Genomic DNA, 27,770 nt, shown 5'->3' with positions numbered 1-27,770 from the left:
GCGGTGGGTGCTCAATATGTGCTCATCAGTCATGCAAAAGGGCTGGAGCTGAGTCAGGGACGGCCTTCGTGGCTGTGCCGTTTCCGTGTGGTTGTTGGAGAACATAGATGTGGCAGCTTTGGCTAAATGGCAACAGCCAAGCCCCTTCTCAAGGCATCATGGAGGGCCACAGGGCATGCTTACGGGCACAATCGACAGAGCGGTGGGGTGTGGGTGGATGTGTGGGTGCACCTGTGTGTGAGCGTGCATGTGTCTATGTGACTGCATGTGTGTGGGTGGAATGTGTGGGGGTATGTGGGGTGTGTGCATGTGTGCTGTGTGCATGTGGGAGGATGGGGGTGCATATGTGTGTGTATAGGTGTGTATGCATGTACATGTGGGTGCATGTGTGTGTGCATGTGTGTGGGTGTGTATGCATATGTAGCGTGTATGCATGTGGGAGTATGAGTGTGCATGTGTGGGTGTGTGTGCATGAGTGGGGTGTGTGCACGTGTGCATGTGTACATGTGGGTGTGAGTGTGGGTATGTGTGGAGCCTATGCACGTGTGTATGCGTGTGTGGGTGGTGTGCACATGTGTATGTGTGTATGGGGGTGGTATGCATGTATGTGTGTGGGGTGTGTATGCGTGTGGGGGTGTGTGCATGTGTATGTGTGTGGGGGTATGTGTGTGTGTGTGTGGGTGGTGTGCATGTGTGTATGTGTGTGGGGGTGTGTGGGTATGTGTGTGTGTGTGGGTGGTGTGCATGTGTGTCTGCATGTCGGGGTGTGTGTGGGTGTGTATGTGTGCATGTGGGGTGTATGTGTGTGCATGGGGGGTGTGTATGTGTGTGTGTGCATGTGTGGGATTGTGTGCATATGTGTATGAGTGTGGGGGGTGTGGGGGTGTGTATGCATGTGTGTGCGTGGGGGGGCGTGCACTCACATACTCCTGTGCCTGTATGTCCTTAATGTGCTAAAATATAAAGGAGCCATCAAAGAAATCTACTTCAAAGAAAGCAGGTCAGAGAAGGAACATCCGACAAGCTGTGAAGAGCCCTCATGTCAGGCCCCTAGATGGGCTGAGAAAGCAGGGCGGGCGGCCAGGACAGGCCTTCCCCACCACGCCTCCTCAACAGGGCGGGAGACTGTAGGCTTTCCATCACGTTGTTATTGAAAGAAGACCACAGTCTATTGAGACAGATTCAAGAAGATTCAAGGGGCTTGGCTGTTGCCGTTTATCCAAAGCTGCCGCATCTGTGTTCTCCAACAACCACATGGAAACGGCACAGCCAGGAAGACCCCCAGGTCACTGCACTAGCTTGGGACTCATGGGACACACTTCCAAGTTCATCCACGCCCATTAACAGGGAACAGGTGGACACCTGGCATTTTTTGGTGACCTGGTCTCCACGTGGCCAGTAGAGATTGTCCCTGCCCCCCCGGGACCACCACTTTAATACTGCAAAGTGTCCTTGGCCGCCCCTGAAATGGCAGCTGCTTGGATTCCCTGAAATGTTAAAAGACTCCATTAAAGAGAAAGTGATCTCTAAAAGGAAAGGCTCCTTCCCTGCCCCCTTCATGCGCCTCAGGTGGGTAGGCCCGTCTGGCTCACGTGTCACAAACTGCAGACAAGACCTCCAATTCCTTTGGGCTGGCCACCCATCAACAAAGACATCATCTTGGGGCTCACTGCCGTTGCTGACTCCCGTGAGGTTTGTATAGTGACTGTTGGAATGGCGGAGACCTGACCCCATAGGAAATCTGAGGCTGCCTGGAAGGAGAAGGGCCTCCCGAGAGACACTTCTGCTGCCCATCGTCATGCCCGTCTCTTACAGAGGAAATACTCACCCTGTGGCCCTTCTCGCCCGGCAACCCAGCCAGGCCGTCGAAACCCCGGTCACCCTGCAAAAAGGACAGAAAGGCTGCCTCAGATGCCACCCTGCACACGCGGACACCCCGCCTTGGTGTCCACCAAGTGATGGCTGCCCCGCCTTGGACCATGTTTCATATAGCATCTATGCACCCTGAACCCCACTGGCCAGCCCTCTCCCCATAGGCCCCTGCTTTGCATCTACAATCTCAGCCTCTTTCCCCGCAAACACGAACATGGGCTGCAAAGGGGGAGACGGCTTTCGTCTGCAAGTCGCAGGCCGCAGGCCCCGACAGGTCCTTAGTCATGCAGTATTTCAGCGACCGCTGCAGTGCCCCGTGTGTGTGTGTCTGTTGCTGATCTCCCCCACCCCATGGAGGCTCCGGGAGAGCAGGGTCCCGGTGTGTCCGCTCGCAGCTGCATCCACAGTGCCAAGGGGCTGCCCGTGCTCAGGAGGTACGCCTACCCATGGGTGGACGGGCCAGCACTGGCTACCCTCAGGCATCCTGGCTCTCTGGCCGACCCCTCTTCTGCATGCCCTGGAGCCTGGGAACAGGGCCCTGTCTATGGGTGTGCACACCATGTGGGGTGATGTCAGTGATGGGACAGTTTAGGCTTCCAGCCATGTTGTTGAAAGAAGACCGTGGTCTGCTGAGACAGAGTCAACAAGACTGCGCTTCCTCCTGTCACCCCAGGCCACCTCACTAGCTCGGGACTGATGGGATGCACTTCAGAGCTCATCCACGCCCGTTAAGAGGGAACAGGTGGGCCGGGCGCGGTGGCTCACGCTTGTAATCCCAGCACTTTGGGAGGCCGAGGCGGGCGGATCACGAGGTCAGGAGATCGAGACCACGGTGAAACCCTGTCTCTACTAAAAATACAAAAAATTAGCCGGGCGTGGTGGCGGGCGCCTGTAGTCCCAGCTACTTGGAGAGGCTGAGGCAGGAGAACGGCGTGAACCCGGGAGGCGGAGCTTGCAGTGAGCCGAGATCGCGCCACTGCACTCCAGCCTGGGCGACAGAGCGAGACTCCGTCTCAAAAAAAAAAAAAAAAAAAAAGAGGGAACAGGTGTAGTTGAGCCCTGGCATTTTTTTGGTGACCGGTCTCCAATCTCCAAATCACAGCTGCTGTCCCCGGATGCACTCTTCACAGAAGGTCAGTATCTCCCCTGCCCCCCATGGCCTGGGACAAATGCTTCCAAGAGGTGAGGAGGAGGGGTGAGCCAAGACCGGGGCAACGCTCACAGCAGTGCTGGGGCAGAGGGGTGGATGCACTGAGCGCAGCAGTGGGCGGGCATGAGTGGCGACAGCAACAGCCGACGCATGCCTGGTGCAGGCTCGTTCATGCTACACACACAGCCCCGCCTTTAGCCACGGGCAACATCTATTCACCTCCACAACACCCGACTGGACAAGACCCCCTGGCCCCTGCACTTGCCATATGCCCCGCCTCTGCCCCACATGTGCCTCGTCACCTGCACAGCCACGGATGGTTTTCATAGTCAGGATCCCACCCCCATCCCTGCTCGCCACTGCTGGAAGGGAGCAAATCTCTCCCTTATGAAAATGAACTGCAACTGTCACGCTTGCTGGTGAAATTCACCCACCAACCCTATCTTCATGTCAAATGCCAGTGACGGAGCCACCTGTCATCATAATCATAGTCATCACATAACCAGCATTTTGGTTACATCATCAACATGACTCCAGGGATGACGGTGACACCAGGGCACCAGGAGGGTGGTGGGTGACCTACCTTGGGGCCAGTTTGTCCAGGCATTCCTCTGGCTCCGTCACTCCCAGCCCGACCCTGGAACAGAGGAGGCAAAACTGTCAATGCAAAAGAGCCCCGGTTCACTGAGACCCCCGAGCCATGGTTTTCCGTTAAACCAAGTTGAGTGTTCCACTGAAGCCGCGCCCACCCCCAAGGTCACAGCCCGAGTGGCCAGGCTGCTGCGAGGACCCAGATCCAGGAGCCCGGGCGGGGGCTGTTCTGAGCCTCACACCAATGGATGGAACACACGGGGCTGGTCTTTCTGGACCACGTCATCCCAGACTGTCAAAGGGGGATCACGCCACTGCCCCTGGGCTTCGAGAAGACGCCACGATGTGGCAGAGGAGACCAGGCTGGAGGAGCTGCATCAGTCTGGGGGACCGTGAATTTAGGACTCAGGCGAGTGCAGGCCACTGACCTCACAGCACAGCTCCTTTCCACCATTTGGAGGCCAGAGGAAGGAGAGAAAGGACACATCTGGTTTGTCCACTTGACTAAGAAAGAGGCCCAGGCCCCAAGTGAGGCCCAGTCTCACTCAGACCACACAGCAACGGGAGGCAGCATCTGCACGGTGAGCAGATGCCCCGTTCCTGACGGCCAGCTACGGACACAGTCGAGGACATGGTGCCCACCTGACTGGACATGGGGCTGAAGAGGGGACCTAGACCTTCTGGGGCCCACTGTGCAGGCCCCACCTTCACCACAGGAGAGCCCTGCAAGGGAACAGGGTCTCTATGAAACTCAGCCAAACCTCCACGCCAACCAGGCACCCCGGCCAGCGAGTATACAGAGGCCTGCCACCCTGCGCTTCCATTTTCCAGGGGCTCCTCCTCATATGAGGCCCTCACCCCCAACCCACCACCAAGCAGAGAGAAGATCTGGAGGGTGGCAGCTTTGGGTCTCAAAGCACCGGAGACAGACAAGGTGGCACCAGAGAACAGCAGAGAAGCAAGAAGAGAGAAATCCAAACAGACCCCAAGGAGACAGTCCGTGCTCCCGTTGCTCCCTAAAAAGGCACCGCCCTGCCCGGCAAACGGAGGGGCCCACTGGGAGCCACTTCGAAATTTCCAAACACTTTTAGAAACCAAGGGAAAATTGTCAGAAAACTTCACAGGATTTCACAGCACAACACAGCCCTGCAAAGCGCCCAGATGCTTCTACAATCCACAAGTGAGCGTTCCTTGCAGGAAATGCAAGCAAAGAATTGAAGAGTCTGCTCAGACCGCTTTGGAGTCGACCCCTCAGCTCCAGGCCCCTCTCTCGCCACCATCTTTTCTTCTGCAGCGGATCTTCTGGGCATACTTAATGCTTTAAAACACACGCATATGCATGGCCCTGACACCATGTCACTCTGAAGCTGGCCAAGTTAGGCAGCATTTCCCACGTCTCCTCTTGCTCCAGTTTTTAACCTCACCCTGACTAGGAAACCAGTTCTAGTGAAACTGGGTGGGGGAAGTATTTACGGAGACACACAAAAAGACCTTAAGGAAATAAAACATTTTTCAGAATCAGATCCAAACAAATGGCCCAATTGTCTACCAAGAGTCAATTCCAGAGCTGCTAATCCTCCTGGAATTATCCAGCCCAGCCCTCTGTCTCATGCCCAGATCCCTGCATAGACCCTCGGACCTGCCAAACTGCGGCTTATCGGGTCATTTCTACCCACTAACCACAGCTTGCTCCCCAAGTCGGGAGCATCCAGAACCACTAGGGAAGGACGCATTTTTGCCTCGTTGACTCGGACTAAAGCAGTCAAGGGTAGCTTACTGGGAAGAGGTCCACACTGAAACAAACCCAACCCTGCACCGACTATTTCTCTCATTCACCAGAAATGTCCGCTGGTTGAAAAGGTCCACTTTCAAGAGCACGATCTGGGCTCCCGGGGCCTGTCCCAGCCTGTCTGGGTGGTGGTCAGCACTCGGGAAACGTGTGTCCTCTTTTAGGAGCCAGGGTCATGTGCAAACAAACCAGTTCCATCCAGGAGAACCATGCACCAGACAGAAAATTCCAGGAGCCAAGACAGCAGGTGAGGTGCAGGAAGGCCCGCCCATGCCCCCGAATCAGGCCATTTCTGGAGTCCCAACCCTGCCGGAAATAGATAAGGCCCGCTGATAGTTTTGTCTTCTTAACATTTGCTCCCAAAGGGCCTGGGAAGTTTCTTGAATTAGAAATGTTTATTAAACTAAACGAATTTGCCCAGGGAAGAGGCCTGGTCTGCCGTGTCTGCGCCCAGGACACAGAGCGCCCCTCCCAGGCAGCTGGCTCAGAGGTGGCCTTTGGGATGGACGCACCCATCACAAGAAGGGGAGCCACCTGGCTTCGTGAGGCCCAGCTGGCTGTTGGGGGTGCCCGCACCCCAGATTTGGGCTCCTCCAGCGCCCAAGCTGCTGTCCTTGAGCCACACACACTCGCACCACTCACCCGTCTTCCGGGCTTCCCGGCCGGACCAGGTGGGCCTTGCACACCTCGAGGACCCTGCCAGGGGTAAGAGATGAAATGTCAGTGGTGAGTCCGCCTTTCTCAGGAGAAAGAGCAAAGCCTTGTCCCTGTGCTCATCGACCCTGCCCATGCCTGGCTGTCCAAGCCACAAACACGCGGGCACTTCAGGGACGGGACATGGCCCTACTGCCCAGAGTGAAGGCCAGAGACAGCATAGAGCCAGCTCATTTCTGCCGCAGGCATCACAGTTCACTGTGCTCCACCCTCAGCACTGCGCAAAGCAACGACAATTCCCACGAATTTCCTTGGAAACATGCAGCAGTTGGGGTCCCTCCATGCTCGCCGTCGCTGCCGCCAGAGAACGGGAGGCACCCGCCAGACGGCGAAGGCAAGGATCCCACATACCTGAGGCCCCACGTCTCCCGGCTCGCCCTTCAAACCTCCGCTCCCAGGGGGACCCTAGGGAGACACGGTGTGGGTTAATGTCTGCTCAAGGTGGGGACTCGGGAACACAGGAAGGGCTGGGGGTGGTGGGGGGGCAGGGGGAGGGGACAGGGCTTCGGCTACGGTGCTCAGCACACACAGCGCGACCTGCCTGCCTCGAACAGCACCAGGGGGAAGAACGATGACTTTCCAGGAGCGGGGAAATGCAGTTGTTTGGATCTCTTCCTAATCGGGAATACAATTCTAGATGTTGGGGCCTGCAAACACCACAAAGCTCCTGGAGATGTTTCTCTCCCCACGGTGAACCTGACCGTGGTCCCTTAGAGCCCAAAGCTTTGAGCAGCATGTGCACCTGCTATGGGCCCCTCAAGGCCAGATCCCCCAGATGTGGGAGGCCAACCCTGAGTCAGGCCCTGTGTGGAGGGGACCGAGCGGCAGGCGGCAGAGCCAGGAAGGCCCCTGTGGTGTTGAACTCCTCTGTGTGCTTGCAAACCCACACTCCTCCCTGGAGGCCCCGGTGCCTGACACTGCCAGCCCCTGCGTGTTCCTGGGCACACGCTGTATGTTTCTTATGCATCGAGGACCCCAGATGAGAGCTCAGTCGAGGCCACAGGGCGGGGGCAGGTGAGGCTGGAAATCCTGTGCTCTGCCCCACACTTAGTTATCTTCAACTCTGGAACAGGGCTGTACAAACAGAGGCCCCTGCTCCACAACGCAAAGTCACAGCCTGTGCGAGGGGCTTCCCCAGGCCCCTGGCTGCAGCAGGACCCCATCCCTCCACGGAGCCACTCCCCTGGTGACAGCTCGTAGCGTGTTCTCTGCAGGGGGAGCCTAGAGCTCCAATGCAGGGGTGAGGAGGGCCTCCTCCTCTGATTCCTGCCAGCTCCTTTCCATTCAGCATGGAGTTGGGGGCTGTTTCCCAGGATCGCTGATGTCAGCTCTACCCAACTCAACTCCCTCAAGTGACTTCGAGGCACAGTCACCCATCCCCACCCCCAAACAACAAGGGGGCTGGAGCAGCACCGAGAGAGGCCGCTGGTCCCCCTGGCCACCCTCCTGGGAACAGGCACTGGACTGAAGGCCGCCCTGTGTCCACAGGACCCCAGGGCCACCTGCCACTGTCCGCCAAGGACACAGGCAGTGGGCCAATCCTTACACCACGCCCGGCTCTCAGATTTGCCAATGACTTACCACAGGGCCGGGCCTCCCTGTGAGACCCATCGGGCCGGCTGGTCCCCTCAGTGCCAACTGCAAAGGAAAAGTGAGACACGCTGAGACAGGGCCCAGCAGCGGTGCCCTGGTTTGCTGGCGCCTGAGCCGTGAGATGTGGCAGGAGGGAACGGGCAGACTGGACAGAGAAGGGACAGAAGACTCTGGAAGAGGAGGTCTGATGACTCCCCAAGGGCCCCCCGACTTCGATGGGGCTCTCAGCATCCACGGGAGTGACGTGGGACATGCAGAGGTGCAAGTCAGTGGGCCCCCACTTCCTCCCTTGGGGGACAGGCCCCATCCCTCCTTCCTGTCTCTCCAGCCCATGCAGAGGGCCTGCTCCCAGCCCATCACCCTTGGCTAGGTCTGAAATAAGCCTCTTACTCTGGGCTGGGCATACGGAGTACATTTTATACCTGAGCTCAAGCTGAGCCATGACGTATTTTATCTCACATGGGAGGTGCTTGAAGCACTCCCAGCCACTGGCAAAGTATTTTGGGAGGGTAGGAACCCACCTGCCCCATCTGCATGTGGCCCCCACCTGCACCAGTGCAGGTCCCACCGCTTTTGCACAGAGCCTCTTCTGCAGCTGCCAAGTGACTCTGTTTCCCTGGCAGATGCCATCTGAATTTTAGAAGATTTTGTTTTGCATTATAAAATCTTATAGCCTATCACCCATTTGGCTTCAATTAAAATACACAGGATAAAAGGCCAGCCAGGCAGGCCCAAGCCCATAAACGCAGTGGCAGGTAGCGGGGTTTGCTGCACACCGCCTTCCATCATTCAGGCAATTTGCTCCACAGTAACGACTCCGTGCTTACACTGTCCTGTAATTACCTAAGCACTCTGATCATTAACATCTACTCTGGCTGCCGTGGGAGCTGCGTAAATATTTCTCAAACAAGGGATTACTTAGCAGCTTTCTTGCGCTCCACTGGAGGGTTACCCACCCTCCCACCTGCCCCACGGGGCAGTGTTTACACCTATCGTGGGCAATCAGCAATCCGGAGCCAAGTCTACAGAAAACACAGGCCGCTAATGAGCAGTAGGGAGGCAAGTGCTCCTCTGCGGACCCTGCTCCTTAGGACCCCCCAGGCTGAGAGTGAGGGGCTCTCTGGGGCCCAAGGGCTCTCTCCCAGAGGAGCCCAGCTCCAGCCCAGGCAGCCCCTTCCAGGAGCCACATGGGTTTCCGGCTCCACTTCTGGATCCCAGCAGAGGGCCTAGCACAGAGGCAGAGGTCACAAACGGTGGAAGGTGGGCCAACTGGGTCAGAGGTGGAGGGGCCCAGAAGCTCCTTGTAAAGTTAGAACCTGGACCCTCAGCATGGACGAAGAACCGCTGAGAAACTCCCCAAACAGTCCCCATGATCTCGGGGTCCTACTGGACACTGACGTGATCTCGGGGTCCTACTGGACAGTGACATGATCTCGGGGTCCTACTGGACAGTGACATCATCTCGGGGTCCTACTGGACACTCACATGATCTCAGGTCCCTGCTGGGCACTGACGTGATCTCGGGGTCCTACTGGACAGTGACATCATCTCGGGGTCCTACTGGATAGTGACATGATCTCGGGGTCCTACTGGACAGTGACATGATCTCGGGGTCCTACTGGACAGTGACATGATCTCGAGGTCCTACTGGACAGTGACATCATCTCGGGGTCCTACTGGACACTCACATGATCTCGGGTCCCTGCTGGGCACTGACGTGATCTCGGGGTCCTACTGGACAGTGACATGATCTCGGGGTCCTACTGGATAGTGACATGATCTCGGGGTCCTACTGGACAGTGACATGATCTCGGGGTCCTACTGGACAGTGACATGATCTCGAGGTCCTACTGGACAGTGACATCATCTCGGGGTCCTACTGGACACTCACATGATCTCGGGTCCCTACTGGGCACTGATGTGATCTCGGGGCCCTACTGGACAGTGACATGATCTCAGGGTCCTACTGGACAGTGACATGATCTCGGGGTCCTACTGTATAGTGACATGATCTCGGGGTCCTACTGGACAGTGACATCATCTCGGGGTCCTACTGGACAGTGACATGATCTCGGGGTCCTACTGGACAGTGACATGATCTCGGGGTCCCTACTGGATAGTGACATGATCTCGGGGCCCTACTGGACACTGACGTGATCTCGGGGCCCTACTGGACAGTGACATGATCTCGGGGTCCTACTGGGCACTGACGTGATCTCGGGGTCCTACTGGACAGTGACATGATCTCGGGTCCCTACTGGACACTGACATGATCTCGGGGTCCTACTGGACACTGATATGATCTCGGGGTCCCTACTGGACAGTGACATGATCTCGGGGTCCTACTGGACACTCACATGATCGGGTCCTACTGGAATGACATAATCGGGGTCCTACTGGACAGTGTCATGATCGGGGTCTACTGGACACTGAGTGATCTCGGGGCCTACTGGACAGTGACATGATCTCGGGGTCCTACTGGACAGTGACATGATCTCGGGGTCCTACTGGACAGTGACATCATCTCGGGCCCTACTGGACAGTGACATGATCTCGGGGCCCTACTGGACAGTGACATGCTCTCCAGGTCCCTACTGGACACTGAGGACTGGACGCTCCCACAGCTCCTGACCCCGGCAAGCAGGCTTTCTGGGATCAAGACAGCTGCTCTCCTCCAAGTTGGGGTCTGAGCCTGACTCACTCATTCCTGTTGGCCCCCGGGGCTGGGCTCTGTCCCCTTCAGGCCCCCCGGGACCCAGCACTACTCACCCTGGCCTGCTGAAGGATGGCTTGTGCCTGGGACTCCTGGGCTGAGACCATGGGGCCTTTGGAGCCCGCATCGCCGCCACCTCCAAACCGGAACTGCAAGTGCAAGACAAGGGTCACTCTGGGGGCAGTGATGTGGCGCCCAGGCAAGACCGCAGACTGAGACGGGGCCCACAGGCCTCTCCAGCGACAGCGCAGCCTCAGAGGGTCTGGTTTGGAGCCCACTTGCCCCAGCTGCCTCCCCACCTCCCACCGATGAGGGCACTCACGGGCAGCATGAGCATGGTTCCTGGAGGACCGGGCAGGCCATCGGCCCCAGGAAGGCCTGGGCGTCCAGGGGGGCCCTGCAGACAAGGGGCCGAGAGAGACGAGTCAGAGTGCAACCAGGCCAGGGCTGGGCTGCAGCGAGAATGAGGGCGTCGGAGAAGCGGCCCACCCGGGAAACGTACTGGACACGCACAGAAGCTGCGAGACCCCGTGGCAGGAATGTTTCAGAAACCCCAGCCCGGAGAAGGGAGGGGCACGGCTGTGGGCTGAGGATCAGAAAGGCTTTGGAGGGAGGGATAAGAAGGGAGGGAGGTCTGAGGTGGATGTAGAGGAATCCAGAGACCCAGCAGGCATCCTCTGGGGCCTCAAGGCAGAGACAAGGAGCCCGAAGGTGAGGAGGCAGTGTCAGGCTCCTGTCGCTCCAGGAACGCCCCTTCCAGGTCTCCATACCCAACAGGAAACAAGGACTCCAGGCTGAAGGCACGGCGCCTCCTGTGCCCAGTGGGCACTCGTCCTTAATGGGCTCCAAGCGAGCCGCCTGTGCCTGCTCAGATGGAAGACGGGACGGAGCAGCCACTTGCGTGGACAGACACGCAGCAGAGCAGAGCACACGCTCAGCCACAGCAACTTCAAGAACCCATTTATACGCAAACGACACAGTGCCCTCCTCACGCCCAGCCAACCTGGCCACACAGACCTTCCTAGGACTGGATTCTCTAAACGAATTCCAGCCAGCTTCAGACCACTATATGCACGTAAAACCAGTAAGATGATTTATTTTCAAAATAATATTTGATCACAAAGCTATTTCACAAAAGCAAGCAGATTCCCAGCTGGCCTAAAGTAGATGAGACTTGTCTTGCATAGAGGAGGGAGCTTAACCCCCTCTCCCCAGTGAGAAAAGGCTCCACCAGCTACACTCCCGTGTAGCGGATGGGTGCTGGCTCCAGTCTTCCGAATCAGCAACAGCTACACTGAGCATGTGTGTTCGCACCACCCAAGCGAGACGCTCCCTGCCAGGAAACCCATGATGGATTCCCAATTCCCAGACAGGAACACCAAGAACCTGAGTGGTTCTTCTGGAACTATCCAGAAGGCTGTGGAGCCATCTGGGCCTGAACCTAAACTTGCCTGCCTTTTCTTCACTGGTTGTTTTTTATTGCAGAAGTAACTCCATTTCTTGTGAAATGTCTTAAGGTACAGATTTATAGAGTGAAAGCGAAAGGTTCCTTTTCATCTCCGGATGTAACCAGTGCTCAAGTTCTGTAAGTGCAAAGGCAAAGATGGAGATGCACATGCTGGACACACTAACTAACACGTTCGTCACTATGAGGCCGTGTGGCTTCAGAGTTTTGTTTTGTTTTGTTTTGAGACAGAGTCTCACTCTGTCGCCCAGGCTGGAGTGCAGTGGCACGATCTCGGCTCACTGCAACCTCCGCCTCCCGGGTTCAAGCAATTCTCTGCCTCAGCCTCCCGAGTAGCTGGGATTACAGGTGTCCACCACCAGGCCTGGCTAATTTTTGTATTTTTAGTAGAGACGGGGTTTCACCATCTTGGCCAGGCTGGTCTTGAACTCCTGACCTCGTGATCCACCTGCCTCGGGCTCCCAAAGTGCTGGGATTACAGGCGTGAGCCGACGCACCCAGCCTCTTTCTTTTTAATGGTACTGTCCCTAAATATTCTGCAATTTGCTCTTGAAATCATGGCCTATCTCTGTAGATCTCCTTGGCAACATCTGTTGCATCTCCCAGGCACAACGGACTCATCGTTTATTTAAGCCATCTTCTGCCGATGCATGTTGGATTGGTTCCAGTTTGCACTGTGACAAACACTGCCCGATAGAACATATTCTGCTAGGAAAGTCCCTCAAAGCAGTGCTGCTGGGTCAAAGAATGTATGTTATGTGTATATTTCTTAATTGCTAATGGATACTGCCAAATTGCTCCCAACTGCCATTTTGGAAAACACTCTCAGAAGACAAAAATCGTGTTTAAAAAATAAAGATCCAGAACATGTTTGCCACCCAGGTTTTGTCATTGACATCCAATCCTGATAGCCACTTACAGCTGAGATTCCTGTGTCAGAATCAATTCCAAACCAAACCCTGCATTTAAAATGTGGGGTCAGAGTCTCCCAAGGACAAGCTGCTGTCTGTGCACTGCATGTGTGTAAGTGTGTGTGCATGTGTGTGTAGATGTGTGTAAGTGTATGTGTGTGCATGTGTGTGGATGTATGATGTGTGTGCATGTGTGTAGATGTGTGTAGTGTGTGTGCATGTGTGTGTAGATGTGTGTAAGTGTATGTGTGTGCATGTGTGTGGATGTATGAATACATGCGTGTGCATGTGTGTGAATGTGTGACTGCATGTGTGTGCACGTATGTGACTATATCGATGCATGTGTGTGCATGTGTGCATGTGTAAATGCATGTGCATTGTGTGGGTGTGCGTATGAATGCATGCCGTGTGTGCATGAATGCATGTGTGTGCACGTGTGTGGAATGTGTGAATGCATGTGTGTATGAATGCATACATCTGCATGCATGTTTGTGCATGTGTGCGTGTGTGAATGCATGTGTGTCTGCATGTGTGTATGAATGCATGTATGCATGCATATGCATGTATGTGTGTGGATGTGTGAATGTGCATATGTGTGTGTATGTGTGTGCATGTGTGTGAATGCACGTGTGTATGCATGTGTATGTGTGTGGGAATGCATGTGTGTGCATGTGTGTCTGTGCGTGCATGCTCCTGCTCACATGGTGTTGCTGTAGGAAGCCAGGAAGTCTCCTCAAGGCCACTCCTTGTCCACTGCTGTCCGTTTCCAAAGACCCTCCTTTCAGCATCCTTCCTGCCTGCTCTAAGCCACAGTGGTGAAAATCCAAACTCCAGGCTGTGAAAGCAACTTCTCTCTGATGCTGCCCCTCACCGACACCCGGAACAATTCCAAAGAATGGGAACGTAGATGAACAGGGATAACGTGAAGTCCTAGAAGAAGGAGACAGTGTGGAGAAGAAAGGAAAGAATGTCGCGACCCCCATGAACCCTTCCGAAGTGTTCAAATTTGACACGAGTCCTCATGGCCACCAACATAAACCTGCATTTGCTGTCACTTAGAAACGTTGTCAGCAAGCCTTTGCCAAGCCCTGTGGTCTCTAACGTAAAGACTTTGATCCTTGGGCTGAAAGACACGGCTACACCTCAAAGTCACATTTCCAATTTTCATGACACAAAGCACGGGCCAGTGATGTGGCTGTTGTCTGTGACAAGGCAGGTGTCAGACACCAAGGGAACGCTCCAGCAGGCCGACACACAGGTCACACGGAGGCTGCTTGGCTCCAGCCACTGGCAAAATATGGCAAAATAAGAAATCCCACCTTGCCTTTGCTATTTGCGGGTATTTTCCTGTTACTCCATTAGCTGGCCCCCAAATCAGTGCCCTAACTTGGTCAAACAGCAACGTTCTGAAGGCCCTGGCACAGAAGGGCTCTCAGTGTCATACCTATACCAGGTGAAGAAATCAGGTGCCTACTTCAAATGAAGGCACCACTGGTATCTAACAGGGTTTCTTTCCTGAGGACGTCCAGGCATCTTTTGCACAGAGACGACGTGGCCGGGTGACCAGAGGCCTCACGAAGTAGTTTCCTCTGCCACTGCAGATTCAACAGGTGAAACTGTCCCCACGAGACCCTCGGCTCAGCCTCAGGGGAGAGGCACAAGGCCTCTTTACAGGCTGGGATTTGGGTCAAAGCAGTGAGCAGAGAACTCTGAGCCTCTTCTCTTCATAGTGGTGGCAAGTTTGGGAGGAGCTGCCGGACCTGCAGGAGGCTTTGTGTTGAAAAGCTCCCTTCCACTCTCAGAAAGACCTGGAGCAGGAGGGCAGTGTGCGGGCGTCTCTCCAGAACCTTTGTGTGCATGTGGTTCTGTCCAGGCCCAACCCTGGGCAGGCCCAGCTCGGGAGTGGCCCGGAGAAGCTCTCAGTGGTCACTTCCTGCTGGACGTCTCCTGGCTGTGCAGAACACGTGCATGACCACGTGTGGTGGGCTGAAGGGTGCCTCATCCAAGGTACGGCCGGGTCCTGAAACACGTGACTGTGCCCTTACTTGGGGTCTTTGATGGGAATGAGGATCTTGAGATGAGATCTTGGGTCCTAAATCCAATGATGAGTCCTTGTAATGGAAGAGGAACGGAGGCAGTGACAGAGACACAGGGGAGGGCCGCGTGAAGACAGAGGCAGAGACTGCAGAGATGCGCCAGCAAGCTACGGGGGCAGAGGATGGCCAGTGGCCACCAGGAGCTGGAAGAGGTGAGGAAGACCCTCACCTGGAGCCTCCAGAGGGGGCGCGGCCCTGCCTACACCTTGATTTCAGATTTCCAGCCTCCAGAACTAAGAGAGAAGACACTCCTGTTGCTTTAAACCCCAAGTTGGTCATCAATTGTCCGAGGATCCCAAAGAAATGAACCCACCTTTCATTCATTCATTGAGAGGGTTCCTACCGAGCCCCTTCCGAGAGCTAGACAGACACTCTTCCCGGAGCCCTAGGGCCCGTCTAAACGACTAGAGGCAGGGCCCTATCAAGAGGCCTGATGCCTCAGACCGCACCCCTCAATCAGAACTAACAAACACAAAATCCACAGGAGCGGCTCTTTATCCATAGGCCACCAACGATCGGGGCTCTGGGTAAGACCTGCGGCCTTGAGGGGCCCACATGAGAGACTCCTGGACTCACCCAGCCATTGCAACTAACCAACCGTGATGAACACCCTGGCAGGCCCCGCGTCAGGTCTGACAGCACAGTGCGCCTGGGGCCAGACATGCGGTTCCTGCCAGCTGTCCCTTCACTCTAGAAATGTCCCGAGGTCTTTGCTCCCTTCACCTCTCTCTCCATAAACTGTACTTGATTTTCTTTTCCATATGAGAATGTATACCCTCCAATGAATCTTCCTTTCAACGCCGAGCTCGCTTTGGGAGACAAACGCTGCCTCCAGGGCTACAGCAGAGGAACCCACAGTTCCCACAGATCTCCTGGTAGGGCACGTAAGGCTTGGACAGATTCCTATCAGTGGCCTCAAGGGACTAAACTTTGAAGATAAATGTGACTCGAAATGGCCAGAAGTCATTCACGACCAGGCTGCTGGGGAAGCGGGCACACAAGCCTGCAGACCAGCCTCCATGGAAGGGCCACCGTGTGGAGGTGAACCCAGACAGTGCATGCGTGTGTGTGTAGATGTGTGTGTGTGCATGTGCACGCCTGGGTGTGTGCACGTATGCATGAGTGTGTGTGCAGGTGTGTGAGTGCATGTGTGTGTGAATGTGTGTGCACATGTATGGATGAGTGTGTGCATGCATGCATGAGGGTGTGAATGTGTGTGTACATGTGTGGGTGTATGTGTGTGCATGTATGGGTGAGCATGTGCATGAGTGTGCAGGTGTGTGAGTGCATGTGTGTGTAAATGTGTGTGAGCATGTATGGGTGAGTGTGTGCATGCATGCATGAGTGTGTGAATGTGTGTGCACATGTGTGTGTGTGAGCATACATGTGTGCATGTCTGGGTGAGCGTGTGCATGAGTGTGTGTGAGGTGTGGACGAGCGTGCATGTGTAAGTGTGTGTGCATGCATGTATATGTGAATGTGTGTGCATGTGTGGGTGTGGGTGTGCATGTATGGGTGTGTGCATGAGTGTGCAGGTGTGGGAGAGTATGCATGCATACGTGTATGTATGGGTGTGTGCATGTAGGCATGAGTGTATGGGGGTGTGTGTACATGTGTGCATGTATGGTTGAGTGTGTGCATGTAGGCATGAGTGTGTGTGCGCATGAGTGCATGTGAATGTCAGTGCATGTGTGGGTGAGTGTGCATGCGTGTGTGCTTGAGTGTGTGTGTGAACCTCTCTGAGCAGCTCTGCCAAGATGTCCTGAACACTTCCAAGGACAAGGAGAGACTGAATTAGCATGTCCCATCCACAGGAGCCTGGGAGCCAGGAAAACAAATGAATCCCATGCTGCTCGCTTCTTCCCCACAGCTTTTCTCGAAGCTAAACAGCAGCTGCATGCTCACGAGTGGACTTGCTCTCTTTGTCATGTTGCCAGTGATCTAGCCTGTGTCCTATCCCACCCTGAGTGTAGCTCCAGCAGGCCATGGGGAGGGGACGGCACAGCAGGGCATCACCCCAAAGCTGGTCCTGGGGAGACCACACCAGAGCCTGTTAGGTAGAGATGAGCCACACTCTCTGGCTGGGAGGTAGTGACTGCTGTTTTTCAGGGCATGGCTTACATACAAACCTTTTCAAGGCACAGAAAATGCACTCACACAAAATCCCACGGGGAAGGCTAATCCTGGACACATAAAAAAGAGGGGGAAAGGGTTTGAGCCCCTGCTGAGTGACAGGAGGGGCTCATAAGACAGCGCCAGGCAGCATCATTATTGCCAGGCTGCTTCTGCACATAATGGGGTCATCGAAGGGTGGGCGCCTCCTCCCAAGGCATCAAATGCATCCGATTATGCAGGGAGCGAGGTGCCCCTGTGTGGCAATCTGGAGAAAGCTGGGGAAACTGCCTCTACTCTGACCCTGAGGCGGCTGGGAAAGAAACCTGCATACTGAATCCTGGGGGCTTCCCAGAGGAGGATCCAGGCCTCCCAGACGGTGGGACCTGCCCACAGACCCAGAAAGCAGATCGTTACTTTACCCAAAAATAATACATATGCTGCAAATGGAAAGATCTGTGTGAAGTCCATCTTAAGAGCAACAGATGAGCAGCTGGTCAACACCAGCTGGAGCTCCCGGCAGTCAGTGAGACGGTAAGCAAGCTTATTTCTAGAGGAAAACGTTGAACTCTCCAGTGGACTGCAGAGATTCAGGAGGAGCTTGGCCACAGCATCCTGAAAAATGCAATCAAATCCACAGTAACACTGGACAGTATTTGGGATCTGCCTTAAAACACGGGAGTGCCTGGGGTGCAAGGCTTTCGGAGGGGCGCGCAGAGAAGGGAAAGGAAGGGACTCGCCTCGAAGATGCTCTGATCACAGGGAACATTTCTTAGGCACAAACATCCGTGGGCACCAGCTCTGGGGCACACACGCGAATGGATGTAGGGGGCGCTCACAAGCAGCACAGAGGTGGCACCTGCCTTCTGAGTGTTTCTATCGAGGCTAGCAGGTGTGGGCCCTGGAAGTCCATGGAAGGCGGGACTCACTGGGGCCTGAATCTTTACTGATGGCCCCCAGACCTCTCCTTCCCCTACCTGCCCGAGGAGCCCAGGGAAGGGCTTCACTGGGCAAACACTGCTCAGCGACCCACAGGAGCATGGCATTGCCACCACGGGATCATAGGGAACCTTCACAAATGCATAGCCTCATGATTTCAGACCCACTGATGTCTGACTATAGTCTCGGATGCCCAAAAGAGTCAGCCCCTACAGAAACGCACTGGCAGGTGGCACAGAAGCCGCAAGAAACCCAGGCCAGAGAGGGGCTGAGTAACGGCCACCTGGCCCGCAGCTCCCCTGGGGACTCCCAGCTCTCTCGGGTTTCTTCTGAACCTCAAAGTAAGAGAGGCCACCTTCCTTCTGCCACAGGAGATCTGGGTTCAACCCCAGTTCCACCTCTATCTCCCTGCGGGCTTTAGCACATTGCCCCAGCTGTGCACCTGCTCACCAGTCACCTGAGGGAAATGGGATGAGACAATGGCTGTCTCCACCCGGACACAGACGCTCCAGATCTCCCATCTCGGGATTCCCAGCTCTTCCTCCAATGCCTTTACTAATTAGTTCTTGCTGTCTAACCATGCCTGGTTTGTGCCTTTTCTTCCTCACTGGATGGTGAGTTTCTCAAGGCAGGCCCCACTTCTGTGCCTCTCCTTGCACCCTGCTCCCTGCAGGCAGCCGTGGGCACAAGAGCAAGAAAGGGTTTGAGGTGCTAGAAGGCAGATGCAGCATAGAAGGTTGTCTAAGGGGAGCAGCGGGAGAGTGTGCAGGGCCCACCAGAGTGTGTGAAGGAAGCGACGCCCAGGGCTAGTCAGTGGAGGCACAGGGTGCAGGATTCAGCGGCTGGTCAGGGCTGCATGATGCTCAGTGGGATGCCATGGCACAGGTGCACAGACAGCTCCCAGCCAATTGCCATGGCTGCCCACGGCTGCCCACAGGGAGCAGGGTGTGAGGAAGGGCACGGAAGTGAGGCCTGTCTTGAGGAACTCACCATCCAGTGAGGAAGAAAAGGCACAAACCGGTCACGGCTATATGGCCCTTGGGGAAGGGAGGAAGGGCTGGGGAATCCCAAGGCGGGAGGTTGGGAGCGGCAGGGAGAAGAGGGCTCTTCCAGACCCCAAGGAAAAGGCCCTCCCAGACAGAGGCACAGGAGGCCAAGCAGATGGAGGGGACAGAGCATGCCACTCCCCTGCAGAAGCACTATTTTGTGCTGAAGCCAAATAAGAATCGATGGATGCAACAAGAGTTCTCTTACCTCCCCCTTTCTGCCTAAAAGCAGGGCATTACCCCCTCCTCCCACCCCACCCTCCCACCTCTGCTTATGTATCAGGATTTGGAGAGTGCCCCTTATCACCTGAGAGGGATGCCAGCCCCTGATGAATCTGCATCAACAGACTTTGCCAAGATAACCTTAATCTTCCATTTGTTCCTCCGTGGAGTTCCTAGTCACTTGCCCACCATCTGTCACCCCTCGAAGCCCAAACCTCCTTTTCCCTGGTCTAGCCGCTTCTCCACATCCTATTGCCTCTTGTTAAAATGGTATATATGCTCCCGAACCCAGGCACTTTTTTTGGTTTTTACTTCTTGTCTGTGAAGCCCCCGTGCATAGATTTAAAGTGTTAAAATCGTATGTCTCTTCTCTTGTTAATCTGTCTTTTGGAGGCCCCAGATGCTTAACCTCTGAGGGTAGAGAATGTTTCTCCGCTGCACAGGAACCTGAGCCCGGTCCACCGCAGGCTGCACTGCAGGGCCCCACTCCACAGCCAGTGATCTTTCACAGCTGATTAGCGGGCATCGAGCAAGATCCGGACATCAAGAGGACGCTGAGCTGTGAGCAGGGATGGCTTCCTGAACAAGGCTGGCCGGAGCTGGACCCAGAGGGGTGGGCAGCTCTCAGCTCCTGGAACCAGCACCCCTCCCACGGGAAGGGCCCTGGGGAGGCCGGTGGGCTCCAGGTCTCTCCTCCGACTCCACGGATGGCAGACCCTGGAGGAATTGGTTCCTCTGCCAACCCCAACCTCAGTCCTCATGCTCCTGGACCCTGATTGAGTTTGAGGAGGACCAGCTCATAAACCAACGATATTCTCCAGTCAGGGCCCTGGACTCCTCCATGGCAGCTGGGTTGGTCACAGTGTCACAAGGCACTGGCAGGGCCACCCACCAGTGACTCCCAAGCCAGGATCAGCCCAAAGGCAGGGACCGCGTGGTGAGGTGTGAACCAGCACCCCTCTGGTTCACACCATTGAGATCCCCAGGCTAGACCAGTGCCCAGCACTGCAGGCACTCAGTACAAATCTGTATGCTGGATGGAGAGAAGGAGGACGGAGCCGTGGAACACCACTGAGGCAGTGTCAGAGTCAGCATCTGGGTGCCCTGTGTGTCAGCCAGCATCGGGGTGCCCTGTGTGTCAGCCGGCATCGGGGTGCCCTGTGTGTCAGCCGGCATCGGGGTGCCCTGTGTGTCAGCTGGCATCTGGGTGCCCTGTGTGTCAGCCGGCATCGGGGTGCCCTGTGTGTCAGCCGGCATCTGGGTGCCCTGTGTGTCAACTGGCATCTGTGCCCTGTGGATACCCCCCTGTCCTACATCTGGGAGAGAAAACAGCTCCCAGTGCCATGCAATGCACTCTCCTTTGCATACAAACCCAGCCACACCTGTGGGCCCATCCGCAGGCAGCTCTGCGGAGGGGAAGCTTGGTCGTCGCCCCATCTCACACGAATCTGTGGGGAGGGGTCTCCAGAGAGAGCTGGGGTGGCTGCAGCCCCCAGCACAGAGCTCCAGCTGTGCCGGTCCTGGCTGGGCAAGAGCAGCGGCCACTCGCTGTTGCCTGTCTGGAGTTTTGGAGATGTGGCTGCCAGGCCGGGGATGCTGTGAAAGCTTTGTGCTCCAGAGGCCAGCCAAGCCCCCACCCCGCTCCGCTTCCTGCCATGGCCCTTGCCATGGAGCAAGACCCGCCTCTTCTGGGCCCCCAAATCCCTGACCGTGAAAAGCAACGCAGCAGAGAATCTTTCTGTGTGGCCCAATCTGATGCGTACTGCCCTCAGAGGTCACCCGGCCACACAGAACGGTAACAGCCTCCTCCCGCATTGCTGACCCAAATCCTTCTCCTCCAAAGGCTGGCCTCAGTGCTCCCATCTCCTCCCCAAGCAAGCATCCCCACTGGCTCGGCTCTTGCTCCCAAGAAGGCTGCAGCCACCTGCCCCTGCGTCCTGCTGCCTGACCTCACCTGTCCTGCACCTCCCCAGCTTTCCAGGGGTACTGAGCGCCTATAAGAACCTCCAGGTCCAAGGCCAGGACTTACTGTCCTGGGCCCTGCCCCGCCTTTCCTGAGCACTGCTGCAAAGCCACCAGGCACTGCACAAGACACTCCTCAAACGCCTCCCCGTGGAGTAACCTGGGAAGCATCCCTAGCCACTGCGCTGACATTACGAACCACCTTCCCACACGGCCAGACCCTGCCCTGCATCCACCCACAATAACACCCACAAGGTCCTCACTCTGCTCCGGACAGCGGGCAAGGCCCTGGCATGAACACCCGTGAACACCCACACGCAGCCCTTGTTTCTCCCACCCACAACCCAGCCGTCCAGGAATCAGTTCTTAGTCCTTCTGCACTCAAATCCACATTCATTCCAACAGCAGGAAAGAGAGAAAACTCCCGCCCCGCCGGACACGAGGAGGCTGCAGTACTCGGAGCGCCCACCAGGTGTCAGAAGGAAAACGCCGCAGCCAGGCAGCGGCTCTCCATCTCCTCCCGCGGCGAGGGACACCCGAGGACGCCTCTGAGCCTGTGAGCCAGGTGCAAGCCAGACCAAGTGAGTTCCCAAACCCAGCAAGGAGGGCGGCCGATTCCACGTGGTGTGGCTGCCTGGGGGCGAGGAGTGGGCAAGGCCCCGGAGCCATCCGCTGTGGTTACTGCTGCTGCTGCTGCCGTTTGCTGGACACCTGCGGGGTCCTGAGGCCACCGTCTGGGCTGAGCACTGGCAGGCTCCCTGGGCCCCGAGGGGCCCCACTCTCCCCACAGCCACAGTCAGCCCCAGAAACATCCGAACAGGGCTGGTGTGAGGAGTGCCTGGGCGAGGGGGGATTTGAAGACGCAAGTCTCTGGGTCACCTCCACAGGCAGGGACAGTTCGGGTCACAGTGTGGAGAGGAGGCATGGGCAGCCCCACACCTCATGTGATCTCAGGAAACACAGTCAACCTCTTACCCTTTCTCCAGGGTCCCCGACTTGGCCAGTGGGACCCATGGTTCCTGGAGGTCCGGGAAGACCCTAGAATTAAAAATAAAGTTGGGGCAGAGTTAGAAGATGGGGCCGCAGGGCAAGGTCCGATTTCCACCTGGCCGACGAAGGCAGAGGTGGGTGGGAGAGTGCTGGCTCCCAGGGGATCTGCAAAAGTGGAGAGCCCCCCTCTTTTCCATCCAGGAGACATAAGGGGTGTCGCCAACCCCACCCCACCAAGCACACCTTCTGCAAGTCACAAGATAAAGCCGGATACTCACCGCAGGGCCTTCCGGGCCAGGCGGACCCTCGATGAGCATACCCTGGGGAGACAAAGAAAGGGCGTCTGAGACCACGGCCCATCCCTCCCGACACCCCAGACCCCAGTGGACGGCCTTCAGCTGTGTGCACAAGAGGCCCTGGCTCAGTTCCTGCTGTCCAGGGGAGTCACGAGCACAGACTACAATGGGGGCCTGTGGTGGGGCCTCAGTGGCTGCCCTCCTAGCACTCCCGGGCAGAAGAGCAACCCGGGCCAGCGGCCAGTGACAGACACAGGCTGCCTCAAGACCAATGCCACGAGAAGCACCTGAAGATGCCGAGATGAGGAAAAGGAGCCGAGACCACCAGGCTCCCCGCATCGCCCTGAAGGGGAGTGCCAGGCAGGCCCACCAGGCCACAGCCACTCGAGGGAGGAGGTGGATGCCAGGACAAGGGGACTCGGGTGGATTTAGGAAGGATGAGGGAAAAATAGGTGCCCCAGCCCCGGGCTGAACTTCTGCCCCCAGCCAGGACCACCGTCAGGCCCCGGGGCTGCAGCCTCCAGACCCCGCCTCCCTCCAGGTAAGAGGTGCACCCTCCCATGCACACAGCAGCGCAGAACCCATGGGAAACCCTGCCAAGTCCACCTGCCCACTCGGCCCTCCTCCTCCGGCCCTCACCTCGCCACAGGGCCCACCTGCCTCAAGCACACCCAGGCCTCACTCTAACCCCAATGCGGACAGGGCCTCCTGGCCCCTGGGTCAGCCTGAGCCCCGGGGAAAGGCAACGTGGATGGCTGTGAAGGCAGCGGTGGGAGCGGCTCCCTGCAGGACGGGGCTCCCTGCCCTGAGACCCCCACTTCCGACCCCTTCCCCAGGGCGGGATTCCTCTCTCCACTTCTGACCTGGCAACCCCAGGGTCAGGCGCCCCCAATGCCCCAAGAGTCTTCCGTGTTCCATGACGACTTCAGGGCAACTGTTCCTCAACGGACTTGCTCTGACAGATGGGAGCCAGGTGCTACTCAACAAGACAGTGGAGAATGACCCCAAGGCAGCCAGAGATCTTTGAGGCAAGCTAGGACCCGGGGGGCCGCGTTTTCAAAGAGGTACCCAGGAACTCAGCATTCCCCGCCCTGCACCCCTTCAAGTGTCTGCTCCCCACATTGCGACACAGCACGCGTCAGCCGCCCAGCCAAGGCTGCGGCAGGCCCAGGGGCAGCTCTGGCTCAGCTCTGGAGGGTGTGGGTGTGGCCTCGGCGACACCCATGGGTACTGATTATCCTGCAGCTGCAGGGAAGGAAGGCAGGAACTGCGGCCATGGAGCCCTCCACCTACAGGTCAAAGGGTGGCATGGACAGCCTGGGGTCCCACGCAGAAACCGGCCACAGGGGCGGAGGCTCTGCAGAGAGTTCCCTAGGATGACGCCTGGTGGGGCTATGGAAGTGGAGGCACCGTGGAGACCCCAGGACTGTAGCGTCACCAGCGTCACCAGCGTACAGTGGCAGCCTGGGAGGGCAGCAAGGACGAGGCTCCAACTCCTGAGACCTGCTGTGCAAAGCTGTATGAGCAGTGCTGCCTGAGGCCCTGGGGCCGCCTCCACCCAGTGTGTCCAGGAGCTGGCACATCAAGTGAAAGATTATTCTAGAGTTGTCGGACATAAGGTGGTTCGTTCGTCCTGTTGGGTTTTGAACTTCCTCGGGGCTGCTACCCCTTTCTTCATGCCTCCCTTTTGGAATGGGAATCTGTCCCCCTCCCCATCGCCATGTAGTTTGGAAGCATGAGGCTTGTTTCATTCCCCAAGCTCACAGCTGGACAGGGATTTGCTTCAAGACAGACAATTTAAGCCTAAGTCTCGCCAGTATCTGATTCGGGTGAGACTCTGGACTTTGAACTTTTGAGTGGATGCGGGTACCGGATGGAGTGAATATAAACTGTACGTGAGAAGGACATGAATTTGGGGGCTGGGGCAGAATGTGCTAGGGTTTGAATGTGTCTCCCCAAAAGTCATGTGTTGGAAATGGAATCCTCAATGCAACCGTGTTGAGAGGTGGGATCTTCCGGAGGTGATTAGGCCACCAGGCTCTGCCTGCCTGGGTGGGTAAAGGGTAAATGCAGCTATGATGGGAGCAGGCTCGCTAGGGTGGGAGTGGGCTCCTGATGACAGGATGGCAGCAGTCACCTTCTCTCCCGCTCCTTCTCACCATGCGATGCCTTCCGCCATGTGAGGACACAGCAAGAAGGCCCTCGCCAGATGTGGTCCCTCTATATGTGACTTCCCAACCTCCAGAACTGTGGGTCAATGAAGTCCTGTTCATTCTAAATCACCCTGACTGTGGTGTGCTGTTACAGCAGCTCAAAATGGACTAACACAGCTCACTTCTGACAAGTCAAAGGTTGTGTCTAGCCAGGCCACAGGCCACCGGAGGCTGCCGCCAGAGGTGCTGGGTACCAGGCTGGTGAGGGGACTCCCGGCCGGCGAGGGGGGGCAGATGTCCAGCCAGGCCACAGGCCACCAGAGGCTGTCACCAGAGGTGCTGGGTACCAGGCTGATAAGGGGACTCCCGGTTCGGGGGGCCGCAGATCTCCCCGCCCCTCCCGTCCTGCCCGGGCTGGGGAGCTCTGCACTGTTTACACAGATGCACCCTCAGAGAGACACCCGTGTGTGTGCTGTACACACACAGCTCATCCAAGCAGCCTCCAAGATCCCAGCTTTCCAATTTCCTTCTCTGACAAAGGCAGCTGAGAAAGCCCAGGGCTGGGCTGGGATTAAGGGAGAAACCACCGGCCATCAAGGGGCCGGGGACAGCAGCTGCCTTCCCAGACACACAAATTGCTTTTCTCAGGGAACTGGGGCAATGCGGGTGGGGACCTCGCAGGGGAGCCAACCCCAGATCATCCCAGGTCAGCGTCTGAAGGAAGCTGGGAACAGCTGGATGAATACGCCTGGGGGAGGAGATGCCTAAACCTTCCCAGGCGAGGTGTGGCCCCGCTCCGGCCCCAGCCCACCCAACCACGGACGCCACTCTCAAAATTCACCCGGCGAAAGAGGAACGAGAGGAAGACGTCTCGATATAGTTAATGATATTGCACTGTAGATGTCATTTGCCAAAAGAGTAGACTTTAGGCACTCTTACCATAAAGAAGAAAAAGAAGCAGCTATGGGGTAGTGGTGGTGGGTGCAGGATCACTTCATTGTGTCTGTGCCTGGGTAAGTCTATCAAACATGCTGCACACCTTCAATGCACACAATTTTTTTTTTTTTTTTTTTTTTGAGATGGAGTCTCACACTGTCACCCAGGCCGGAGTGCAATCTTGGCTCACTGCAACCTCTGCCTCCCGGGTTCAACTGATTCTCCTGCCTCAGCCTCCAGAGTAGCTGGGATTACAGGCGCCCACCACCACGCCTGGTTAATTTTTTTGTAGTTTTAGTAAAGACAGGGTTTTGTCATGTTGGTCAGGATGGTCTCGAACGCCTGACTTCAGATGATCCGCCTGCCTCAGCCTCCCAAAGTGCTGGGATAACAGGTGTGAGCCACCGTGCCCGGCCGAATGCATACAATTTTAACAAAAGAAATAAAAGACCTCAGACCTGGCAGAACTCAAGACAATCTCAACAGAGGGTCCATCCATCTGGTGAACAGCACATATTTAAAAAACAGAAAACAGCGTCAAGTGATTTGGATGCCCCTAACGGAGATGGTGATTTGGATGCCCCTAACGGACGCGGCCCAGGTAACATCAGCCACTGAGTCTGGGGGCTTCCTGGCTGGGAGCACAGGGATAAGGATGAACCTGTCTCCTCTCGGTTCTGTGGATTCCTATCCTTTGAGGGAGCCTCTGCGCTGGCTGACAATGAGAGGGAGCAGAACTGAGTGGGAAAGACCTGGGCACGCCCCTGGAACAGATGCATCTCCCAAGAGGGAGCTTAGGTGGGGCAGACAACAGACACCCCCTTCCACCCGCCGGGATGCCCGCAGGGCCCCAGGACCTGGCCATCTGTTTATGTGCAGCTTGGACCCAAGGACATCTGGCAGTACTCCAGGTTGAGAAATTCCAACTGTTTATGTGATCTCTGCAGGGGGCCTGGCCAAAGGCCCCGGGACACTTGGAGCAGGCTGGGGCCCGGGGGAGGGAATCCTTCCTAACTGCATCCAGACGGCTGCTGCTTTTCTCAACAAAGGCGAACTGGACTTTCCGGAGCCGTGATGTTCCTGTGGGGCCACCTCAACTCTCGGCCCTCTCCTCGGCCCACCCTTGCCCACTGCTGGCTTCCCGGGGGCCTAGCAGTGGAAAACTTGTGCCCACCCCACACTCCCAACCCCCTCCTGGGGCCCAGACACCACGTCTACACTCACAGAGCCAGCTTACTCGGGAACGTGAGCCAACACGAAGCTCATTCAAAGGTTTCAGTCCGGCCCTCCCAGAGCGGGGAGGGGAAACCGTACTGGGATCCTGCAGAGCCAGGGGCACCTGCCCACCCTGAGATCCCATCTTCCTTCCCGAGCAAGGACCCCCTTTCACTGAAGCAATGGGGACAGCACAAAAGAAGCCCAAAGCCAACCTCAAGTCCACCTGGGGGCCAAGACCGTCTGGGGAAATGCAGCCGGATGTCCCACCTCTCAGTAACAAGTGTGGCTCGGGGCTGGGACCTTGGATGCAGCCTCTGCTGTTGTTCACCTTCTGGCAAACATCCTTGGGCAGAGCAGAGCAGGCCGGCAGTCCCCTGCTTCTGGGTGGGTCCGCCCAGGTGGACGGCTGTCACTCTCCCCCGCAGCCACGCTGCTCCCTGGGCCCAGGCCTGGCTCTGAGGTTTTCCACATTGCTGAGCAGGGGAACCCCGACCTCAGAGTCTCCCTTCATGCCTCGGCACCCCCTTGCCCTGCAGCCCATGACCCTTCTGCCTCAGACAAGCTCTGTCTTCCCTGGACCCACAGAGAGCACTGGAAAGGGGGTCTGAGAAAAGGATGTGTCTGTAGGCACTGGCAGGTCCCACCCCTGGGCTGGGCCTGCAGCAAGGGCGTGGAGCCCCACGAGAGCCATCCAGATGCTTCCATAGGCCAGGAAGGGGTGAAGCCCTGGACCCTGGGAATTCCACCCCAGAGGTGGGACACATCCCGTCTGCCCTGGCCACGGGCTTCAAACAGATTCCAGGGGGATAAAGGCCTGCTAAGTGCCATCCGTCAAGGTTCCAAGAGAATGTCCCCAGCTCTACAGGAGGGTGGTGGGTCACCATGACTGCACATTCTGGGAACGGCAAGGTCAGGGGGCTTCTGGGAGCCCCAAGGTGTATCCTGAGCTCAGCCCTCAGGAACTGAGTCCTGGCGGCAGAACAAACAGCCGCCCCCAGCCTC

General features: G+C 56.7%; 1 protein-coding gene across 2 annotated transcripts in view; it reads right to left on the bottom strand.

Annotated features, from left to right (window-relative positions):
- Positions 1–27,770, bottom strand: part of COL5A1 (collagen type V alpha 1 chain) — a 207,332-nt gene that overhangs the window by 84,825 nt on the left and 94,737 nt on the right. For both annotated transcript variants that reach the window (XM_030818145.1, XM_030818146.1), the window contains exons 10-18: positions 22,444–22,485; positions 22,151–22,213; positions 10,745–10,819; positions 10,479–10,571; positions 7,698–7,754; positions 6,468–6,521; positions 6,045–6,098; positions 3,606–3,659; positions 1,829–1,882 (exon numbers count right to left, since the gene is read on the bottom strand). In XM_030818145.1, the coding sequence (XP_030674005.1) occupies positions 1,829–1,882; positions 3,606–3,659; positions 6,045–6,098; positions 6,468–6,521; positions 7,698–7,754; positions 10,479–10,571; positions 10,745–10,819; positions 22,151–22,213; positions 22,444–22,485 (546 nt within the window). The remainder of the gene's footprint in view (positions 1–1,828; positions 1,883–3,605; positions 3,660–6,044; positions 6,099–6,467; positions 6,522–7,697; positions 7,755–10,478; positions 10,572–10,744; positions 10,820–22,150; positions 22,214–22,443; positions 22,486–27,770) is intronic.

The sequence above is a fragment of the Nomascus leucogenys genome, chromosome 8, assembly GCF_006542625.1.
Source record: "Nomascus leucogenys isolate Asia chromosome 8, Asia_NLE_v1, whole genome shotgun sequence".
Taxonomy (NCBI): Eukaryota; Metazoa; Chordata; class Mammalia; order Primates; family Hylobatidae; genus Nomascus; species Nomascus leucogenys.
This window is presented reverse-complemented; position numbering and strand designations above follow the sequence as displayed.